Consider the following 19,813-nt stretch of genomic DNA (forward strand, 5'->3'; position numbering starts at 1 on the left):
GCTCTGATTGGCCAGATAATCATAAACACGGTGCGCGCCAAATTTGTTTTTTCTCGCGCGAAAATTTGTTTTGAGGCGGCAAGGCTCGAAAGCGGCGAAAGAAAGAAGCGTTTCAGTCATAAAACTCTTGTTCGACAGCTAGTAACAGCAGTTTCTGTATCTACAACGTTCCCGCACCATTAAGTAACATTTTAAAGTGATTTGATTTGTTTAAATTTGCTAGTTTTACTAAGAAAGATATTAGTTTTTATTCAACTACAATGTCGAATACGTCTTCTCCAAGAAAAGTTTCCCGAATGATGAATGCCGTATCCTTGGATGAAAACGCGGTAAGTTACTATATTACAGCGTAAAATTACAACCTATATTTAAATGTGTCCTTATTGTATTACGTACTGTTTGGTTGGTACAGTATTTCTGCAGCCTGTGTAGGCTGCCGCCATTTAAACGCCTAACATCGTGGTATTTTTATCACAGTACAGTGTCATGCAGACCAAAATGCTGGCACAGAAAACTAGCAAACGAATTTTAGGCGAAATTCAAAACACAAGATCGTCGAACCAAACAACAGCTACAAAAAAGGTACAGTAGGCGTGTGTACTGAATTAATATTTAACTTAACACTGAAAATGTATATAATCTACAGAGTAAGGAAAATAAAGACAAGAAATTGGCTTTGGCAAAGGTAATTTAAAGCATAAATGTACATGGCTAGCGTTACATAATAAACATTGGTCAATAAAAACAGCTTCACTGCTTTTGTCCGCCCGTGTAAGTGTGTGTGCTGTAGCGTGCACGCGCCGGCGCGCGTTAAGATAAAAAAGAGAAAAAGAACGGAAACTGACTAATCTATGACGTCATCGGGTCGATTTTCGCTTCGGTAGCAACTGTAAGGGTCGTGTTACGTCATATGCTGCCACAAACTCTAGATATTATAGGAGTTTTCTGTCATTACAATACAATACACTACGTCATTGGTTACGCAACTCTGGTGTAAACGTTAAGGAGTGGACGCTACTTAAAACAAAATAACCTGTAAAGAAATGGCTGTAGATGTAGAACACGCACGGATTCCCTGTCTTAGCTGATTAAACTAGCTAGTAATAAATGAGTCTCACCCAAAAGCAGTGCTCTTGTTGCTGTTCCTGTAAAGTAAGTTACAGGCATAATTTGCGTGCATGTTTTAGCTTGCATTTAGTAAAATGTATTTTATTACAGAATGAAGAACCACTGCTGAAGGAAAATCCGCGGCGCTTCGTGATTTTTCCCATTCAGTATCATGATATCTGGCAAATGTATAAGAAGGCAGAGGCATCATTTTGGACTGTTGAAGAGGTTAGTATTACTTTGTATTATGGATTATGTTTAAACTTATATTTTGGTCAAGTTTAGCAGTCATTAAGTGTTTATTGTCATGAGAGAAGCTGTTGTTTTTCTTTGTCAAACTTGTTTAATAATGATGTTGTTGTTATTGTTTTACTAAGTTGGTATTAAAATCTTTTTGTACCAAGTTCATGCTTGTAGGAACCTATAAGACATAGGTTAAAGTACAATATTTATGTTTCTGGTCGTATATATACTTTTTATTTAGTGTGTTTTGCATATATACTCAGATAAAACAGTTTTATATTATCTAATACTAACTTTGATATTTCTTAGGTTGACTTAAGCAAAGATATGGTTCACTGGGAAGCTTTGAAACCAAATGAAAGGAAATTTATTTCTCATGTTCTTGCATTCTTTGCTGCATCAGATGGAATTGTGAATGAAAACTTGGTAAAAAAATACTATAATGTATTCATATCTATATGTGTCTGTATTTTACAAGGGATACAACATTTTGTGATGTAACAAATTGTGGGGAAACATTTTGTGACACATATTTTAGTTTTTTGGCTTAGTTAAGTTTAATTGATATACCCTTATCTAAACGAAAAGCACCCGTACTGACTAGTTTGTTTGGCAATTGTGTGCGATTTAGTTGTAGATAAATAGTTTATAATTGATTTGTTTATTCTAGGTTGAAAGATTCGCACAGGAAGTTCAAATAACAGAGGCACGATTTTTCTATGGATTTCAGATTGCTATTGAGAATATACATTCTGAGATGTATTCACTACTAATCAACACATATATTAGAGATACTCATGAAAGGTATACTATAATATATAGTTTAATAAATTAAATTAAAAAGGTTTGTCAGTGTAAAATAAATGGAATGTTGTATATGCATGTACTTACAATACTAAAAGGTGTTACTAGGTTACAATCTTCAAGGGTAAAGTTCGTGTTTTTTTGGTATAACTGTGATTCTGTAAAGTTATTTCTATACCACTGCTTTAATTAAGATACTTATTTTTAAACCCTTTTTCTGGATTTATAATACACATGTCCAACTTTACAGAGAGTTTCTCTTCAATGCGATTGAGACTTTGCCCTGTGTCCGAAAGAAGGCAGAATGGGCTCTAAAGTGGATCTCGGATTCTGAATCTACCTATGCTGAGCGAATTATTGCTTTTGCCTCTGTTGAAGGCATCTTTTTCAGCGGTTCCTTTGCCGCCATCTTCTGGTTGAAAAAGCGAGGTCTGATGCCCGGACTCACTTTTTCAAATGAACTGATTAGCAGAGATGAGGTGGGTTGTTGTGGTTATAGACATAAAGGGAGGGGTTAAATCGGGCTTCGGACGCAAAGTAATTTTTTTAACATTTTAAAACCAGGATGGCATTATATTTTTAACACACAGGTTTTTGGCTTAAAATAATGTTACCTTGCTGTAAGATGTCTACATAACAGGCTAACTGTGTTTGCTACATTATTCAATCAGATTTCCTGTTTGAAATTGAAACTGCGGGTGTGACTGCATTTTAAAAACATTACCTCCAGATTTTACTGTTAATAGGTACACAAGGTCAACCTTACTTTAATAAATACTGTGATTTTAAAGCATTAAAAAAGCCATTCACTCCACTTTAGTTAAAATTTGTTTATTCTAGAATTTGCAATACTAACAAACTTTGTTCTAACAGGGTCTTCACTGTGATTTTGCATGTTTAATGTTCAAACACCTCCTACACAAACCAAGCGAAGCGAGGGTTGTAGAAATTGTTAAAGATGCCGTTACCATTGAACAGGTAAAAAAACTAAAAAAATTTGTGGCAAATGTTTTTTTCATATCCTATTTATATATGTTTTACATTCAAATAATTATTATTGAGCAGTGCCTAACCGGGTTTCTTGTAAGTTTTTTTTTTTTTAAATTAAAACTAGAATTTTGAAAAATTTAATAAAAATTTTAAAACTGGTGCTTATGAACTTTCAAATGACTAGGGGTATAACTGCGTTTTTACAATGTCATGTCATCCCAGATTTTAATAGGAATAAAAAACTTAATGCTTTTTTATGTTTACTAAAGTTTAAACTTTGACTTTTAACAGGAGTTCTTAACTGATGCATTGCCTGTAGCATTGATTGGGATGAACAACAAACTAATGAAACAATACATTGAGTTTGTGGCTGATCGTTTGTTGGTAGAGCTTGGATGTTCAAAGGTTTGTAGTCACATATGTTCATTTTACACTTAGTTATTTTCTTTTAAAATTAACAGTTTGTTGCTGCAATTGACTCCATATCGGTATGGTTAAACTGAAACACACGATACCAATTACCAATTAGATGTATATCATATACCATGTGGCATGTACGCATATAAAAAGTGACTTTGAATGCAAGATTTTATTGGAATCACACTCTGGTTTAAACTGTCTGCCAGTCTTTTGTCATGTATGCAACTGTTCTCTTTATGTAGGGTCTCTTATACTGTTTTAATAGTATGTGTATGAAAAAAGCAACTGCCTGTATTTAAACTGCAAAAGTTTTTTTTTTAGGGGATTAATACTGTACTATAAAGTAAAGGGAAAATCAAGGGTAACTTATTTGACGTTACCTGAAACTACTTTTTGTTGCTTTTGTAGTCCAATAATCTGCATTTTAGTCTTAGTCCTGAATTAAACAAAATATTCCAAACTAAATGGAATTGAATTTCCAGGTGTTTAAAGTCGAGAACCCATTTGACTTCATGGAGTTAATATCGCTTGAGGGAAAGACCAACTTCTTTGAGAAGAGGGTTGGGGAATATCAAAAAGCTGGAGTAATGGCCAAGGCTGAAGATATGAAGTTTACATTAGATGCAGATTTTTAATGCCCCTAATACTACGCATATTTTACCTGTGAAACAGGATAAATAGTGTTTTTATTTCCTTTATAGTTTTATTCCTGCCCAGAATTAATAGCATCAATTTCTATTGTGTGCAAGATTTTAACCGCTTTTTGATTGCACAGTGCGCTTTTGTTTTGAGCTTGCATTGCGACTTTTTAATAAATTCTCTTTTAGTTTACATAAGGCATCCTCCGTTTTAGAGTTATTCTATATACAGCAGTGTAAAAGCAAAGAACACTATACAACAGGAAGGCCGACCCATTGTTCTCGTCACGCATGAATAGCACTGGATTGGTCGTCCGTAACAACAAAGAACACCATATCAACAACTAACTAAAGTGTGAAACCATATTGCTGCAGAAAATATCGGAAAATTTGTAAAAAATGGGAGTTACGCATTGCGCAGTGCCAGGTTGCAACTGGTCAATGAAATTAGCGAAGGCTAAAAGTATTAAATGTAAAACAATTTTTGGTGTGCGTCGTCCGGAGTTCGCAAAAACTAAAATTGAACGCGAACACCGACAGTACCTCACAAATTTTCTGTTGGGAATGCGGGATGCCAACGCAGGAGATGTCATTAAAAAAATGCTTCACAAAGAAACGTATGTTGCTGGGTTACCCTTATCTTTCTGAATTACCCTATCTGCTGTTGTTTCCTTCTTTGCAAAATATATTGTTTTCTAGAGTTTGTAGTACTTTGTACAGTATCAACATGCCGTATTAATAATGACAATTTCACAATACACAATATATTTAACTGATATACTTCAGTTTAGTAATCAAGCTTTTATTGCCTTGAAGGGCGGGAATTTGTGAGATCCATTTTAGAGAAGAAGACATATTAGAAGTTGGGAAAAAAAAGATTTTAAAAATGGGAGCCAGGCCATGTCTTGAGTTACCAAAAAAAATTAATGTGACACACAAAAGAAAGTCACCAGCTAGAAGAGTAGTTCAGCAAAAAATAATTCACAGCAGTATTGAGGAACTTAAACAATCATCCAAAAGACTTAGCATTGAAATGAAAGGTAAAAATTAAATCAGCCAAAATCTAAAAGTGAATGGGTGAATGAGGATAATTAAATTGAGTAAACATTAATGCAGATAAATGGATATTTCATTGTTCAAAAGATAGGTTTGTTTGTGAGATGAAAGAGGACAACCATTTGGTTCCAAAAGTCAGGTAGGGAATTTTTATAGTTTAGTCCACACTAGATTTATTAGTCCAATAATTGTATCCCAAAATAGACTTGAAATAGATAATACAATGAAAGTGCAAGTGATTTCTGTGTATGGATGGATTTGCCCGGATTGCAATGTTATTGACGACCCCAAACATTCAACATTGTTCAGGATTTTAAGTAACCAGAATACATATAACACTTGAAAAAATGATTTGTAACAGCCATTATTTGCAGAAAGTGCAGAAGGAATTGTAATGTGTGAGGGTGTTGGTTGTACTGAGGCAGTTCAGGGTTTAAATTCACATCCAATTTTACAGTGGCACAGTGGAAAAATAAGAACTAATAATATTTATAGGCCCGACAAGTGTGAAATCATCGGTAAATATATGCCAACATGATAGAGTTTATTTTGCAACTAAAAAGTTGCTGCCAATTTTAGCTATTGATGGAAAGGCCAAATGTGAAGAATGCTCAAAGGAAAGTTACCAGGCAACACAAAAGAAAACAAAAAGTACACAGGTATTAACTTATAGTCAAAACTTGAATATCAGTCACTTAGTTAGACCTTGATTTGCTTGTTCAGAATGAATGGAAACAGTTATTTTTGGAAGAGCAAGCAAAAAACGCTGATGTTCCTCCAAATGCAAGGCGGTACCACCCAGATGTCTTGCGTTGGTGCATTGAATTGTATTGCCGTTCTCCAGCAGCGTATGAGCATCTGAAAGCCAGCGAAGTTTTAGTTTTGCCGTCAACCAGCACAATTAAAAGTTACAGGTACAATGATGCTTAGTAGTAACCGACTTTTACAAGAGCCCTGCAATAATCCTATTTTAATTTGTAGAAATCAGATTGCACCGGAACCTGGTTTAAATTATCAGGCAATTGGACAAGTGAAAAAAGTAATGCAAAATTACAAATGTTTGCCAGGCTATGTAACAATGGATGAGATGAAAAGTATAACTTTTTATATATTTTTGTTAATGAAAATTTTAGAAAGCCATCCATGTTTTTAACAGTTCGTGAAAATCTAGTAATCCATGAAGGAAAACTTGTCGGATTCGTTGATTGGGGTGAACCTGACACAAATAAATTGGCAACACACATCCTTGGTAAACCACGAATGTTAGGTACATATGTGAATTTTAATAGTAAATGAAATTTTCTCTTTCAGTGTTTTATGTAAGAACTATTAAACGAGAGATATCATTGCCAATTGCTTGGTTTCCCACCAGCTCAACACCAGCTAACGAGTTAGCATTAATGTTTTGGCAAGTGTTGTTTGAGTTGGAGAAGATTGGAGTACAAATATATGCACTGGTGGCTGATGGGAATTCTATAAACAGAAAATGTTTTTTATTGCTAAGTGGTCAGAAAACTGTACCTTTAGATAAACCGTATACAGCGCCTAATCCATTTGCTGAAGATAGATCATTGTTTTTGTGTTCCGATCCGTCACATCTTCTGAAGGTAATTTAAGCGGCTTTAGTTCACCTCATAATATAAACCTAGACCAAAAACACTTTTATTTTTAGACAGCTCGCAATTCATTATTTTCATCAAAGCCAGGTGGCCAACGCTTTATGAACATGGGAACTGGTGATGGTGATATTTTATGGTCACACATTACAAAGTTATATGAACAAGAAAAAAGAAGTTCTATACTGAGTAGAACTAAATTATCCAGAGCACATGTTGTATTAAATCCCTTCAGCAAAGTAATTTAAACTGTTTTTATAAACTGTATATTATACAAGACAAGTTATTATGTATACAGTTGTAAAACTTGATATTACTTAAACTGTTTTTTCCTTACCTATTATCAGTTATTTGAAACTTCCATAGATGAAAGTTAGTCTGGCACGAGAGACTCTAAGCTGGAAAGTTGGTAAATGTCTGGAAACTATGCCAAGTGCAACTGGAACCTCGAAGTTTGTACTTTTGTTTGCAGAGTATGTTTCTGTTTGTTAGAAAACATTTAAGTCTTAAAAAAGAGCTTAACATTTACATTTAGGTGGTTTGATGTGATGAACTGTTGTGCAAAATTTCCCATTCGAACTATGAATGACAGCAGAATTAAATTTTTACAATCATTTATTAACCAATTGCTAATGTGGAAGGTAATTTGATGTGATTTGTGCAACTGCCTCAATTTATCCTATTGTATATTTTAAAGAATGACGTACATCAGAACCATGTAGGGGAAGATAAACGTTTACTTGCGACACCTACCCTAATTGGTCTTATATTCACAACAACAAATTACATTGAGTTATGCCGCCAGTTGCTCCTGAGGGAGGACATTCAATATGTTTGCTTCAAAACTTTTACGCAGGACAATTTGGAAGCATTTTTTGGCAATCTGGCAAGTATTTTTAGTACAAGAGATTACATGCAGGTAAAGTAATTTTTCTTATATTTAAAATGTATATGTATATACACAGCGACAACTTGGAAGAAGATCACAAAATCCAGACATTTTTCAAGCTTCATTTGGAATTCAACACATAACACAACGCAAAATAATTAAACACATTAAAGGGGGAAATACCACATTTGGCAACAAAAATGCTTGGACATCAGTATCAGATGAGCCACTGCCAAAAAAGACTCGGAAATCAGACTAAAAAGTGAGCAGATAAAATAATTACTTTTTTTTTAGCTCACCCCGAAGACCCTTTGATTGTTTGTTAAAACCCACATACATTTTTTCAAATAATTTTTTGGCAAAAGCATGTGACAGAAGCCTAACAAATAATTTAACAATATAATGAATTATTTTCAGAATCCTAGTTGGTTCTACCTCTGTAATCTCCTGGATTAGTGTTTGAAAGTTGCTGCAGTTTACTCCAGACAGAACTTCATCCGAAACATTATTAAAGTTGATTTGTGTGGGCATTTTTTTTGTTTGTTTTGTTATTTTTAAATAGACATGCTGCAAAAACAAAAGAAATTCATCAGATGGATACTTGAGGCATCCAGAATATTTTTCCATGGATTTAATCAGCGATCCATGTGGTGATTGTTGGCTAAGACACTCAATAATTTCAGGCATGTCTGGAAATTTTAATGTTGTTTTTCTGATAATATAACCACCTATATATTCCAGTGTATCATTTTCAAACGCCTGAATTTGACCATAGGATGGTGCTGGCACTGGCTCATTCTTTTTCATTACATCTTTAATAATCACCAAGAGATTTTCTGCCGCTTTTGATTTTGTTAGATTTTCTAAAAAATATTTTTTGGCATCCATGCATAACAGTGGAAACTGGCCCACTATCCTGTCTTTGTTTTTAGTAGCAACAAAAGTGTCCACTAACTTTTTGACAAGAGCGACACCTGCGTCTGAAAGCTGTAAATCTGATTTTAACTTCTCAACAACTTGATAAGCGCTCTCCTGTACAACCTTGCTAAGTTCTGTTTTTGTTGCATTAGCGTTTTCAGAAATTCCAGTAAGTTCGTCTGAAAAAGGTGGATTGGCGTCTGGTAATTCTAAATCCTCAAAGAGTAAATCATTAATCGTTTCTTCCGCTAATTCTAAATAATCCATGTTACTGCTTACAAAATATGTTTCGGGTGCAATGTTTCATGGTTTCACTATACGATCAAAGAACATGGCGCCCTCTTGTTTAATCCAGTCCTGCTCAAGCGTGACGGAACATTACGTCATAAAAGAACAAACACTAGTCGGCCTTCCTGTTGTATAGTGTTCTTTGGTAAAAGAATATAGAACAGGCTGGCAAATGTTTCGCTGAATAATCATAATGAATCACAAATAAACGATATTGCTATCTTGAGCGATATACAGAAACAGTTTTTAGTTGGTCTAAGCTCCTCGTGTATCCGCCTGCGCTAAAGCATTTTACCTCGCAATCGCTGACGTACAGCATAACTTGGTTACATGGGATTACTACCCAGAAAGCATTACAAATACAATGACAACGCATTTTGGAATCGTAAAAGTCAAAGTGATATTGTAAAATTCACTCGCTAAAACTCGTTTCAAAACAGTAAGATAAAATTTTCCTTCAATTTTTTTATTAAAAAATGGCTTACATTGTGCTAAAAACGCCGATTATTTCTCTACAAGCTTCCGAAACTGCGTCGTAGCTGAGTAAAAGTTATGTTCCTAGATTTCTATTACGTAAAACCACGTGCCAAGTCTTTGTTTTGACAATCAGCTGACTTCTGTTTACGAACGCTTTCGAGTAAAGACGAGTATTGTATCACATGTGTTGTTGCATCAGCCGTTTTTGCAAGCAACGTCTAATAGTAAACTATGTACACGTAAATATTGCCGCAGTTTAGCATATGTTATGTTTTAAGCAGTAAATGAAATATTACTTTTTCATTGTTTTAACGGTTGTAAGGACAAAAATGTATTTTAAAAATAAAAGCAAGCCTGTGACAGAAAAGTGTTAACGATTAAGTTGGTAACTTACAAATAAAAATTAATTATTTGTAGTTAAAAGGCCTTATTGTAATGTAAATTTGGTGGCAATCCAAAATCATATAATCTAAAAAAACGATCCTAATCTGCTGTTATGTAACATTGGGTTGCACATTGCAAGCATTTTCTATGTTTTTCACAAACAAAAACATGTTTTTAGTTAACTACACTAAGCAATCCTTTTCATATTTCACTGTTTTAACATACTATGCTGTATAATATAGGCGTGAAGGCGTCTGTAATATTAATTTCTATTACACATGATAACAAAAGAAAACTAAGGCATATGTATGATTTAGACCTCAAACATACAAACATAATCAATTTTTTTTGTTTTTATTGTATAGATTTAAGTTTTAAACCATAATATCCAAAATGGGTGGAGCTGTAAGTGCCGGTATAAACAATGATGAACTTGTGGATAATCTTGTTGCTGCAGATTATATTAAGACTGTAAAAGTAAGTTTTATAGATGTTTGCAAAGCAGATTAAAAAAATGGGAAATCTTTTTTGCCACATTAAAAGATTTAATGAATAAATGAAGGAATGAAACTTAATAAATAAGTGCAACAAAACAATTGCAAAATTTTATATTCCATAAAACAAGTACGGTGCTAGTGAAGATCCTCCCCCTACCTTATTTGCTAACCACTAACCCCTGTTGATGGTTAGGGGGTTAGTGGTTAAGGGGTTCGTGGTTAGCAAATAAGGTGGGGGGAAGAAGACCCTTCACTAGCACCAAAAGTACAAGTAAATTTTTTTGTAATAGTATTCTGCATGCAAGATTCGGGCTTTTAGATCTCGCCTTTGTGTTATAACCTGGTTATTGTCTACAGGTAGAAGAAATATTCAGAGCAGTGGACAGGGGGGATTTCTACATACAGAATTACAGGGAGAATGCATACCAGTAGGTTATATGTTAGCTGTCAATGCATAAATGAAATAATTGTGTTTTTTATATACGAAGTTATAAATACAATGTACCTTGTTTAAACGGATACAGTCCTTGTTTATGGCTAGTGAAACTAAGGAAACCAACAAGCTTTATTAACATTAAATCATGTTATCCATAAAGTACTAAAATTATTGTATAGTTACACAAATATGAAAGGGCTATTTTGACTGTTTGTACTGGAGCTGCAAAATGCTTGCTGCCATTTTAATTTTTTCCCCACTTTTCCGAAATATGCATTGTTTTGGTCTATTATTCTATTTTTAAAATGTAGTAAGTAAACAAAATATAGGTATAGCCTAGCCAATATATAATTTGTATATACTAATATATGTTGTTTTGATTGATTGATTACAAGCATCCTCTTTGAAGGCGTTTGGCAACGACGTAAACTGCAATGTTATGCCGTATTATGTATGTATATATATACATGTATATACATAACATTTTAAGTAATATCTGAAAATTTTAAGAGCCTTTAATGCATACTTATACAGTGATATGGCATGGAAGCACGATCATATCCACATTTCCGCACCATGTATTTACTCTGAGGTGATGGAAGCTTTATCTTTACGCCCAGGAGTGTCATTCCTCAACATTGGGAGTGGTACTGGATATTTAAGTACAATGGCGGGCCTTATGTTAGGTAAAAATATTTTGATTGTCTGGTATTCGATGGTTATTAGTAGTTAATTATGTTATTGTGCGTTTAGTGTTGTTATTTTTTATTTATTACTATTAATACAGTTTAGTTGTAATAATGCACATTAATTTGTTAAAGTTTTAGGAGATGTTTTGCATGTAAATATTCCAGTACACATACTAACAAAAAGAAGTAAATTTAATTATATGCTTTATATTGGCTATCCATTATTTGTTACTTATTTTTTGAGTGGAGAAATTTTCTGTCAAATATATATAAATAAACTACTTTTGAATGGAAAATAGTAATAGAATCTTTTTAAGGGGCATACCAACAATAATTTGTGTATTAATTAAGATCTTCAAATGTGATCTAAGGCTGCATTTGAGCATTTCTATTAATACACGAATTTTTATCCATTTAGCGGTATGTTTTTTAAGATTTGAAAAAAAAACAGTATGTAACCACTAAAAAAATGTCATAATAAAAGCCTTAACCTAAAAACTATCTGTTCCACTGATACACGATACAGGCTGCAATGGAATAAACCATGGGATTGAAATACATGAAGATGTTGTACAATATGCACAGGAACGAGTAGAAAACTTCATGAAGGCCTCACCGGCTTTTGACAGGTAGTTTAACAACTTTTTCTATTACAAAACACCATGGTAAATTGGTTTAAAGTCTTGAACTGGAAAATTTGTGTAAAGTCTTAGACCGAACTACTTTTTAAAGGAGTGTTGTTTGTCCTAGATTTAGTGATACTTCAGATAAAAAATGTGTTATACTGTATAACAATTATTTCTAGAAACTTTAAATGTTTAAATATTTTCATTTTTCATACCTCAAGATTTGGGCTGTTTGCCCCAGGCAATACTATGCTCTGTAGTAAAACTAGAAGCACTTTTGTCTTGTGTTTTTTTTTCTGTAAAGTTACAATTATAACTGTCAAAATCTTTTTCAATTTTGTTTATGCCAACAAACCTTGGTAGTCAAACAACACACAATTAAAATATGACTAAAGTTGAATGTAATCAATGAATGAATGAATGTAACTTACTTTATCCTCGCGTGGCCGGAAAACGACAGTCGTTATAACACAGGTTTAACACCTTGTGCCAGCTTACGAGTTGCCATGTATTTTACTTTGTGGGTGATTATTTTTTTGGGGATTTTTTCATTTTTTTTATGTATGGCTGATAATTTGGACAACCCATTAGTGACCAGTGGGTTGAAGCAATTGTCGTTAAGTGTCTTGCCCAAGGACACATACGCCCACAATGGAGGCAGCGACGAGACTGGAACCCATTACCTAATGGTTACAGGCAACCACTACGCCACGGCGCCGGACATGTTGACAAAAGTTGTTGACAAATTGTGCTACCTACAGTATTCTATTAAGCTGACATACAAACAAAACTGAAATTCCATGTAATTACTGAAACAGACCTTGTCGTCATAGAATAGTAAATGTCTGTATTGCATGTTTTCCGACTGTCATTCTTTGCAAATATGTTAGAAATTTAGGATTACTGACCGATATGCAATTAGTTTTTTGAGGTTTAATTTTATCTCTGTACACAGATACTCATTTTGTGAACCAGAATTTGTGACTGGCAACTGCCTAGACCTCTCTCCAGGTATATTAATTAATCATAAATGGCTTGTTTGTTTGCTAGATGTAGCGACCACGCTTATTTTCTTTCCCTTAAGTGTAAATATGTTTTAAACTGTAGACGTGTTTTACTAACTGTTGTTTTGTGGCTATATCCTGCCTTTTCGTTTAAAGTTTTTATTTTTGGTATAATATATTAAATTTAATTATAGTATTAGTTAATACGTAGGTGCCAAACCCGGGGTTGCAGGGTAGGCAAGCCAACCCTAGAATATTCTACATTAAAACAAAGCACTACACCCAATAAATCTAAATATGTTTGACAAAATTATGGGTTTAACTAGCACTGTCTCTTACTATACTATTTGAATAGAAAACTAAAAATGGCATTTAGACAAAATATATATTTTACTATTTAATTCAGTTGACTAGATTTTTATATGTTACATTTTCGTAACACCAGATCCTTACTGTCTTTTCTACATTTGTAAAACTTTGGTGCATGTATTGTAAGTACCTGTAGTTTAGACAAAACTAACATATTTTCTGATGCAGATGTACTTGGATATGACAGAATCTACTGTGGCGCTGGATGTCCCATCGACCACAAATCCTTTCTTACAAATTTGTTGAATATTAACGGAATACTTGTGGTCCCGCTTAGTGATCAGGTAATTTGTAGTTTATTTAAACCAGTGGTTTTGAACTGGCTCCATCAGGGCAGTCATTATTATTTTTTTCATAAAATACATGGTGCTGAATTTATTATTTACTTACCTTGGCAATTTGAGACACGAAAGCTCATATTTTTTTCCCTAACATTTGGCATTTAAATTTATATAAAAATTTGGCACTTTCGTTCGTATAAAAGAGGGTGATTTTACAGATTTTTTTTTGTTTTAGAGAATGGGGCTAGTAGCTAAAAACATTAAAAATTGTTATTGTTTTTATCAGCTTCAAGCTATAACAAGAACCGGACAAACAACATTTGAATCAAAAACAATTCTTCCCGTTAACTTTGCCACTCTTGTTATTCCACAAGAACCAAAAAGTTTGAGTCTTCTGCGTAAGTAAATTTTACTCCGAAATTGATCATACATGAATAATATGTTAAGTTTTATCTATGTTTTGTTGTCCATGTTTTGTTCATATTTAACACATACTTTACACACAGCATCCAGAGGTCCACCATTACTACAAGCAATCTGTAGAGCTTGTATTCGAAGGGTAATAAGTGAGAAGTATCACTCGGGCTCAAACAGAAAACACAGAAAACGCAAGAAAACAAATGTTCGAGGTAAAAACTTTATTTATTTGAACAACATTTTATTTGGCCTAACTGCACTAAATAAATTAGTATTTTCATTTAATATCACTTTTTTACTTGCATAGTTGTTTTGCTGCTTCTCCCTGCTCTTCATTGTTTTATTTCATTTAATCTTTAAAATTGTGTCGATGAGATAAATTAAAAATTATGTATTATGTTAACTGACACATGTTCTTAACCACCACTTTATTTAAAGTTACCCGTAGCTCAATAAGCATATAAGAGTGGAAGAGATTAAAAAAAATGGTGTATTATAATAACTGTTCCACATATTCTAAACTAAACTATTTTATTTAAAGTTACCCGTAACTCAAAAAGCACCAAAGAATTATTATCGGACTCATCATCTGATAGTGAGGATTCTGATGACGACAAACCAGATGCCGCAGGTCAGTTTAATAGGAAAATTATCCCTGCAGTGATTTAATTGTTTTTTCCATTTTTATTTCTAGGAGATCGTTGTCATTCACCCCAACCTGTAGGCACTTCTTCCAATAATAATGAAAGTAGCAACCATGACTTGAATGTTGTAAGTTTTGAACTTATTTTAATACACCAGTAGACAGTGGCGCAGCCAGGGGTTTCGGGGGTCGTGACCCCTCCCTCTTTTAAACCGAAAAAAAAAAATTTTTTTATTAAAAGCCTCCCCCCCCTTATTTTTTCTGGCTGCGCCACTGCCAGTAGACTACAATGAATGTAGCTTGTTATGATAAAAAATAAATATAAAAAAAAGATATGATTTATAGTCTGCTGTTTTCAGTAATTTAATCTTTGTTTTGTACTCAAGGAGAAAAATAAATTTCATGTTATATATACTTGTATTTTTGCTCTTCTGACAAAAATTTCTCTCTTCTGACAAAAATTTCAGGCTAACCGACGTTCCGACATCCTAACTACCTGCCAGTAACAATATGTTTTGTAGAGTTGGGGAAGATGGGACACCTTTTTTTTTATTTTCTCGTCCTATTTGGTAGTAAACAAAGAACATTCAAAGAATAATAAAACCGTATTCTTACGGCCCCATAAACTGTTGTTAATTGTTTAGAACATGATCAGGATATTTGGATATTATGTGCTAAACTGTCCCCCCACCCTACTATATAACAAGTTCATGTTATAATTTCCACCATGCAGGAAAGAAGACGAAATCTTCTTCTCAACGTTATGACCAACACAGTTATGTCGGTCCGTGATACAAAAACACAAGACACATCAACATCAAATGCTCCTGCATCCTCCAACCAAGAGCAAATGGATGTTCAAAATTCCAGCTCCGATTCAGGGAAGTCAGAAAAGCAAAAAACCGAAGCAAAAACTAAACGTAAGAAATTTTCCTATATAGTAACAAGTGCTGTATAATAAGGCTTCCCAAGTGATCAAAATCCCTCTCAATTTTTTTGGATAAAAATCCCTCCTAATTTTTTTTCTAAAAAATCTGGATTCTTGTTCTTGACATTAATGGTTTAATGCAAGCTGTATTTATTTTAAAATGAATATGATAACAGAAACTTGTCAGAAAAATGCATATATATTTTGCCTTTTATTAAATATTAAAAAATAACCAGTTTCTTCCTAATTCTTTATACAAAATTATGTATTCTGTTTTTCCATAAGCAATATAACAATATACAGGGAACCTAAAGTAGCAGGTGGCCAACTCGTCAAATTACTTTGTGTATAATTGATAAGATAAATAAACAGATACTAATGAAACGAATATTGCCTAACTTCCATGTCTTTACACACACTTTTGCTTCTATTAAAAGACTAACTTGATAATAATTAAACATAAATGGCTTGTTTGTCTGCTAGGTGTAGCGAGTAGCGACCATGGTTTTTTTTTCTTCCAATTAAATATAAATGCGTTTTTAACTGTAAGCATGTTTTTACAACTGTTGTTTTATATCTTGTATTTTCGGTTAAAATATTTCTAATTCTTTACTACCACAATCAAAGAGACAAATACAGTTATAAATATATTATTAGGAGTTAAACGAAGTTTCAACCCGTTCCTAAGACTTCGACACAGAAGTCGAAAAACAACAACAAACACCGAAGGCACAAATGTCGAAAGTGCTGAGAAAATTCGTAAAGTAACAAAGTACGTTTCATCTTCTATTGTAAAATAGACTAGTGATTCCATTTAGATAAAATATGAATCTTTTATTATTCAACTGGTTGGACTTGAATTTTGTCAGTTATGTTTTCATGGCATTAGCCCCCTACAAGTATGTTTTAACTTATTATAATGTATTATATTCTATTCCATATTTGTTCATTCGTATGAATGTGTATAAAGTAAAATTTTGTAATATTTATAATAGTTTTTAATATATTGTACTAACTGTAATTATTATATTTAGTTTAATACCTTCTACATATTTATTTAGTTTAATACCTTGTTCATATTGTCCGGCGCCGTGGCGTAGTGGTTAGCGCGCGCTTAACGGCAATTGCTCCAACCCAGTGGTCACTAATGGGTTGTCCAATTTATCAGCCATACATAAAAATGAAAAAAAAAATCCCCAAACAAATAATCACCCACAAAGTAACATACTTGGTAACTCGTAAGCTGGCACGAGGTGCACACCCGTGTGATAACGACTGGCGTTTTCCGGCCACGCGAGGATAAAGTAAGTTACATTCATTCATTCATTCATATTCATTCATACAGTGTAATAATATGCAGTTAAAACAAAACGTTTTTTTTCCACAGCCCAACTACAAACCAGAATGACTCGAATACAACAAATACAACAGATGCTACAAATGCAACCCGTAAGTTAGGTTGGGGTAAGATGGTCCATGTTTCATTCTCTTTTAACTCACAATTTGCTAATGAACAAACAATATTTAAATAACTATATAACCGTATCTCCTTACCGCGCAAAAAAATGCAACAAATTGTCTGTAGGGTTTAACGGTCACGCCTTTTATCCAAAACATTATTTCTTTCTTTTTTTATCAATAAGCGTGTTTTAACAACTGTTGTTTTACCGTTACTACCCGTCTTTTCGCTTTTGTCAACTCTCTTGTTCTTTCAAGTTTCATTCATTCAAAATCTTTTGTGTTTTAGACGTCACCACCACTACGACCAACATAGACATCCGAGTTGACTCGGACGCGATTTGTTTATATTCTTTCCTCAATGAGATGACGGACCGCCGCAGGGGTTCTTCCGGACCCTCCAGCATCCTCCTGGAGTCTGTGGGAGACCGCAACAGCTCCAGGAAGAGAGATACCAGCTCAGAATCCGAGGGTTACGAGACTGACGACCTAAATCCATCGCTGCAAGCCTTCCGAAACGCGATACTAGATTTACCAGTGCCTAATGCTTTGTCATGCTATTTGCTTTATTACCGCTGAGTTGCAATATACGTTCAGTATTTCGCTTTTTTTGAAAACAGATTTATTGTAGGGTGGGGGGAGATGGAACACTTTTTCGTTTCATTTTCTTGCCCTATTTCGTAGTAAATCGTATTCTCACGACCCCCACAAGACCGTTGTTAATTCTTTAAAACACGATCAAGATATTTTTACGTGCTAAAGGTGTCCCATCTTACCCCACAGAACTATACCTTTGTTGTACACACTCTAATGTTCTTTTCAAAATCCCGTTTCACAAAATCTTTTGAGCTCAAATAGCGCTGTTTAGTTCAATACGTATGCTGGTAATATACGATAGCTTTATACATCGCTTATGCATGCTAACTGCGTAACAATTTTTCAATTTGCTACTTTCTTATTTTTCGTGTAAATAATATTCATTTTGCTGATCATGTTTTATGAAGAAACTTATGGGTAAGAAAAATAAGGTTAATTCGATCAGTAGAATCATTATGTACTAAGAGTGAGGTACAATGCAGTAGCACGCCATGGGACTTCAGATTTGGCAAATTGTAGCATTTGGCTATACGTCTCGTTTTGAATTAGTTAGCGGCTCGGTTACATAGAGTTTTGTTGCTTGAATTGGTGTAATACAAACCTAAGCGATACAAAGGCAAAATGGTCAAAACAAAACGCACGTATAGTAGGAGGGGCGGAAGTTGGAACACCTTTTTCTTGTCCCATTTGGTGGTAAGTAAAAAACATATCCTCACGACCTCCGTAAATTGTTTCAAATACGAACAGGATATTTTGATATTATATGCTTAAGGTGTCCCATCTTACCCTCAGTACTACATAGGCCTATACGGGTTAAAACGGCACGATAAAATAATATTTATTTTAACAAGTTCATATTTAATGCTATGCAGTCGTACTTGATGCATAGGCCCTATGGCTCAGTGCATTAATTCTTATTCTAAAACAATTGGCTGAAATTTAAAGACAAACTAGATTGTTTTTTTTCTTGTGTTATTAGCGCGCTTCGCAAACATTTTTAAGCAGTGGTTATATGCTTCTGGCCAAACCTTATCGGCGTTTTTTCCGCAAAACGTAATTACAGAAACTTTTCCACGCTTTTGCTTTTCGTGGTTGTTTTTCAGTACCTTTCTGATAGGACTGTTGCCAATTGCTTATTTTAGGATTTACTGTTGTGTGGTCCACAATAACTTTAACAGTTTTTAACTAAAATGTTTTAGCACATGTTATAGGACAACGATGGAATAGTTTGACTACTTAAAGTTAGATAACGATTTATAAATACCTTTAGAGTGATTATTGCATACAACCAAAAACGTTACTGCGGATATGACAGTGTTTACAAAGAATTCATCACAGGCGAGTCGTCTGTCTTTTAAATATGTAAAGACTAAGATGGATAAATAGTATAGGGTGAGGAGGCGGGACACCTTTAGCACATAATATTCAAATATTTTGATCGTGTTTTAAACAATTACCAACGGTATGTGAGAGTCATGAAGATACGTCGATATACGGTTTATAAATTTAAATCAGATTGAAATATCACTCACAAAGTTGAAGCAGACACGAGCTGTATCAGTCGGAGCACCGTATTATAACGACTTACGTTGCCGACAACGCGAAATAAATAAGTTACGTGTATACACGTTTACACTGTTTCGTACACCAGTATCTGGCTTTAAAAAGTTCGGTTTCCAGAGAAACTATAACCCTGAAGTATATAATTAAGCTTTGTAGTAAGTTAGACTGAACACGACATTGTCTTTTGAAGTTATGGAAGACCATAATATTACTTTGTTTAACAGTTACTCGCTGAAGTCATTTCAGTTCGTTAAGTTCATATGTAAGTTCATATGTACGGGTTTTCCTAACACGTCACCTCGAAGACTTGTTCGAATTGTTACGTCATCAGCCGCCACAATGCAATAAAACATACAGACATAATAACTGCATTCAGACGCCCAGTAAATAGACACTGGCCCAGTAACATAAAAGGCATACCGAGCGTAACTACTGGCAATAGAAAACTTCCCACACTGTTGTAAAAGTCCAAAAA

At 34.0% G+C, this 19,813-nt stretch overlaps 3 protein-coding genes across 10 annotated transcripts; 2 read left to right on the top strand and 1 right to left on the bottom strand.

The window, feature by feature from the left end:
• Window positions 1-118: 118 nt before the first annotated feature.
• LOC149741362 (ribonucleoside-diphosphate reductase subunit M2 B-like) lies at window positions 119-4,400 on the top strand. The gene is made up of 10 exons (XM_089872449.1): window positions 119-329; window positions 478-582; window positions 647-685; window positions 1,219-1,335; window positions 1,660-1,776; window positions 2,021-2,154; window positions 2,405-2,633; window positions 3,028-3,132; window positions 3,436-3,549; window positions 4,047-4,400. The coding sequence occupies exons 1-10, from the start codon at window positions 261-263 to the stop codon at window positions 4,197-4,199; spliced, it is 1,182 nt and encodes a 393-aa protein (XP_089728575.1). The 5' UTR covers window positions 119-260; the 3' UTR covers window positions 4,200-4,400.
• A 565-nt stretch (window positions 4,401-4,965) lies between these two features.
• Window positions 4,966-9,117, bottom strand: LOC149741363 (uncharacterized). Of its 4 annotated transcripts, none has more exons than XR_016384413.1 (4): window positions 8,199-8,948; window positions 7,212-7,355; window positions 6,780-6,856; window positions 4,966-6,116 (listed from the first exon to the last, which is right to left on the bottom strand). XR_016384413.1 is itself a non-coding variant. In XM_089872462.1 (2 exons), exons 1-2 carry the CDS (start codon window positions 8,946-8,948, stop codon window positions 5,997-5,999), a joined length of 870 nt encoding a protein of 289 aa, XP_089728588.1. In that variant the 5' UTR covers window positions 8,949-9,117; the 3' UTR covers window positions 4,966-5,996. The 4 variants fall into 4 exon arrangements, 1 of the variants encoding a protein (XP_089728588.1); XR_016384409.1 differs by having other exon boundaries at window positions 6,780-6,859; XR_016384408.1 differs by having other exon boundaries at window positions 6,780-6,903.
• Window positions 9,118-10,170: 1,053 nt separating this feature from the next.
• Window positions 10,171-18,172, top strand: LOC149741364 (uncharacterized). Of its 5 annotated transcripts, none has more exons than XM_089872351.1 (14): window positions 10,171-10,307; window positions 10,685-10,755; window positions 11,298-11,449; window positions 11,979-12,081; window positions 13,034-13,089; window positions 13,620-13,735; window positions 13,968-14,130; window positions 14,239-14,361; window positions 14,691-14,780; window positions 14,844-14,920; window positions 15,526-15,712; window positions 16,378-16,492; window positions 17,108-17,184; window positions 17,468-18,172. In XM_089872351.1, exons 1-14 carry the CDS (start codon window positions 10,224-10,226, stop codon window positions 17,755-17,757), a joined length of 1,704 nt encoding a protein of 567 aa, XP_089728477.1. In that variant the 5' UTR covers window positions 10,171-10,223; the 3' UTR covers window positions 17,758-18,172. The 5 variants fall into 5 exon arrangements, with proteins under 5 accessions (XP_089728477.1, XP_089728494.1, XP_089728486.1 ...); XM_089872368.1 differs by having other exon boundaries at window positions 17,108-17,169; XM_089872360.1 differs by having other exon boundaries at window positions 14,847-14,920.
• The last annotated feature ends 1,641 nt before the right edge of the window (window positions 18,173-19,813 follow it).

The sequence above is a fragment of the Ciona robusta genome, chromosome 1, assembly GCF_009617815.1.
Source record: "Ciona robusta chromosome 1, ASM961781v2".
Lineage (NCBI taxonomy): Eukaryota > Metazoa > Chordata > Ascidiacea > Phlebobranchia > Cionidae > Ciona > Ciona robusta.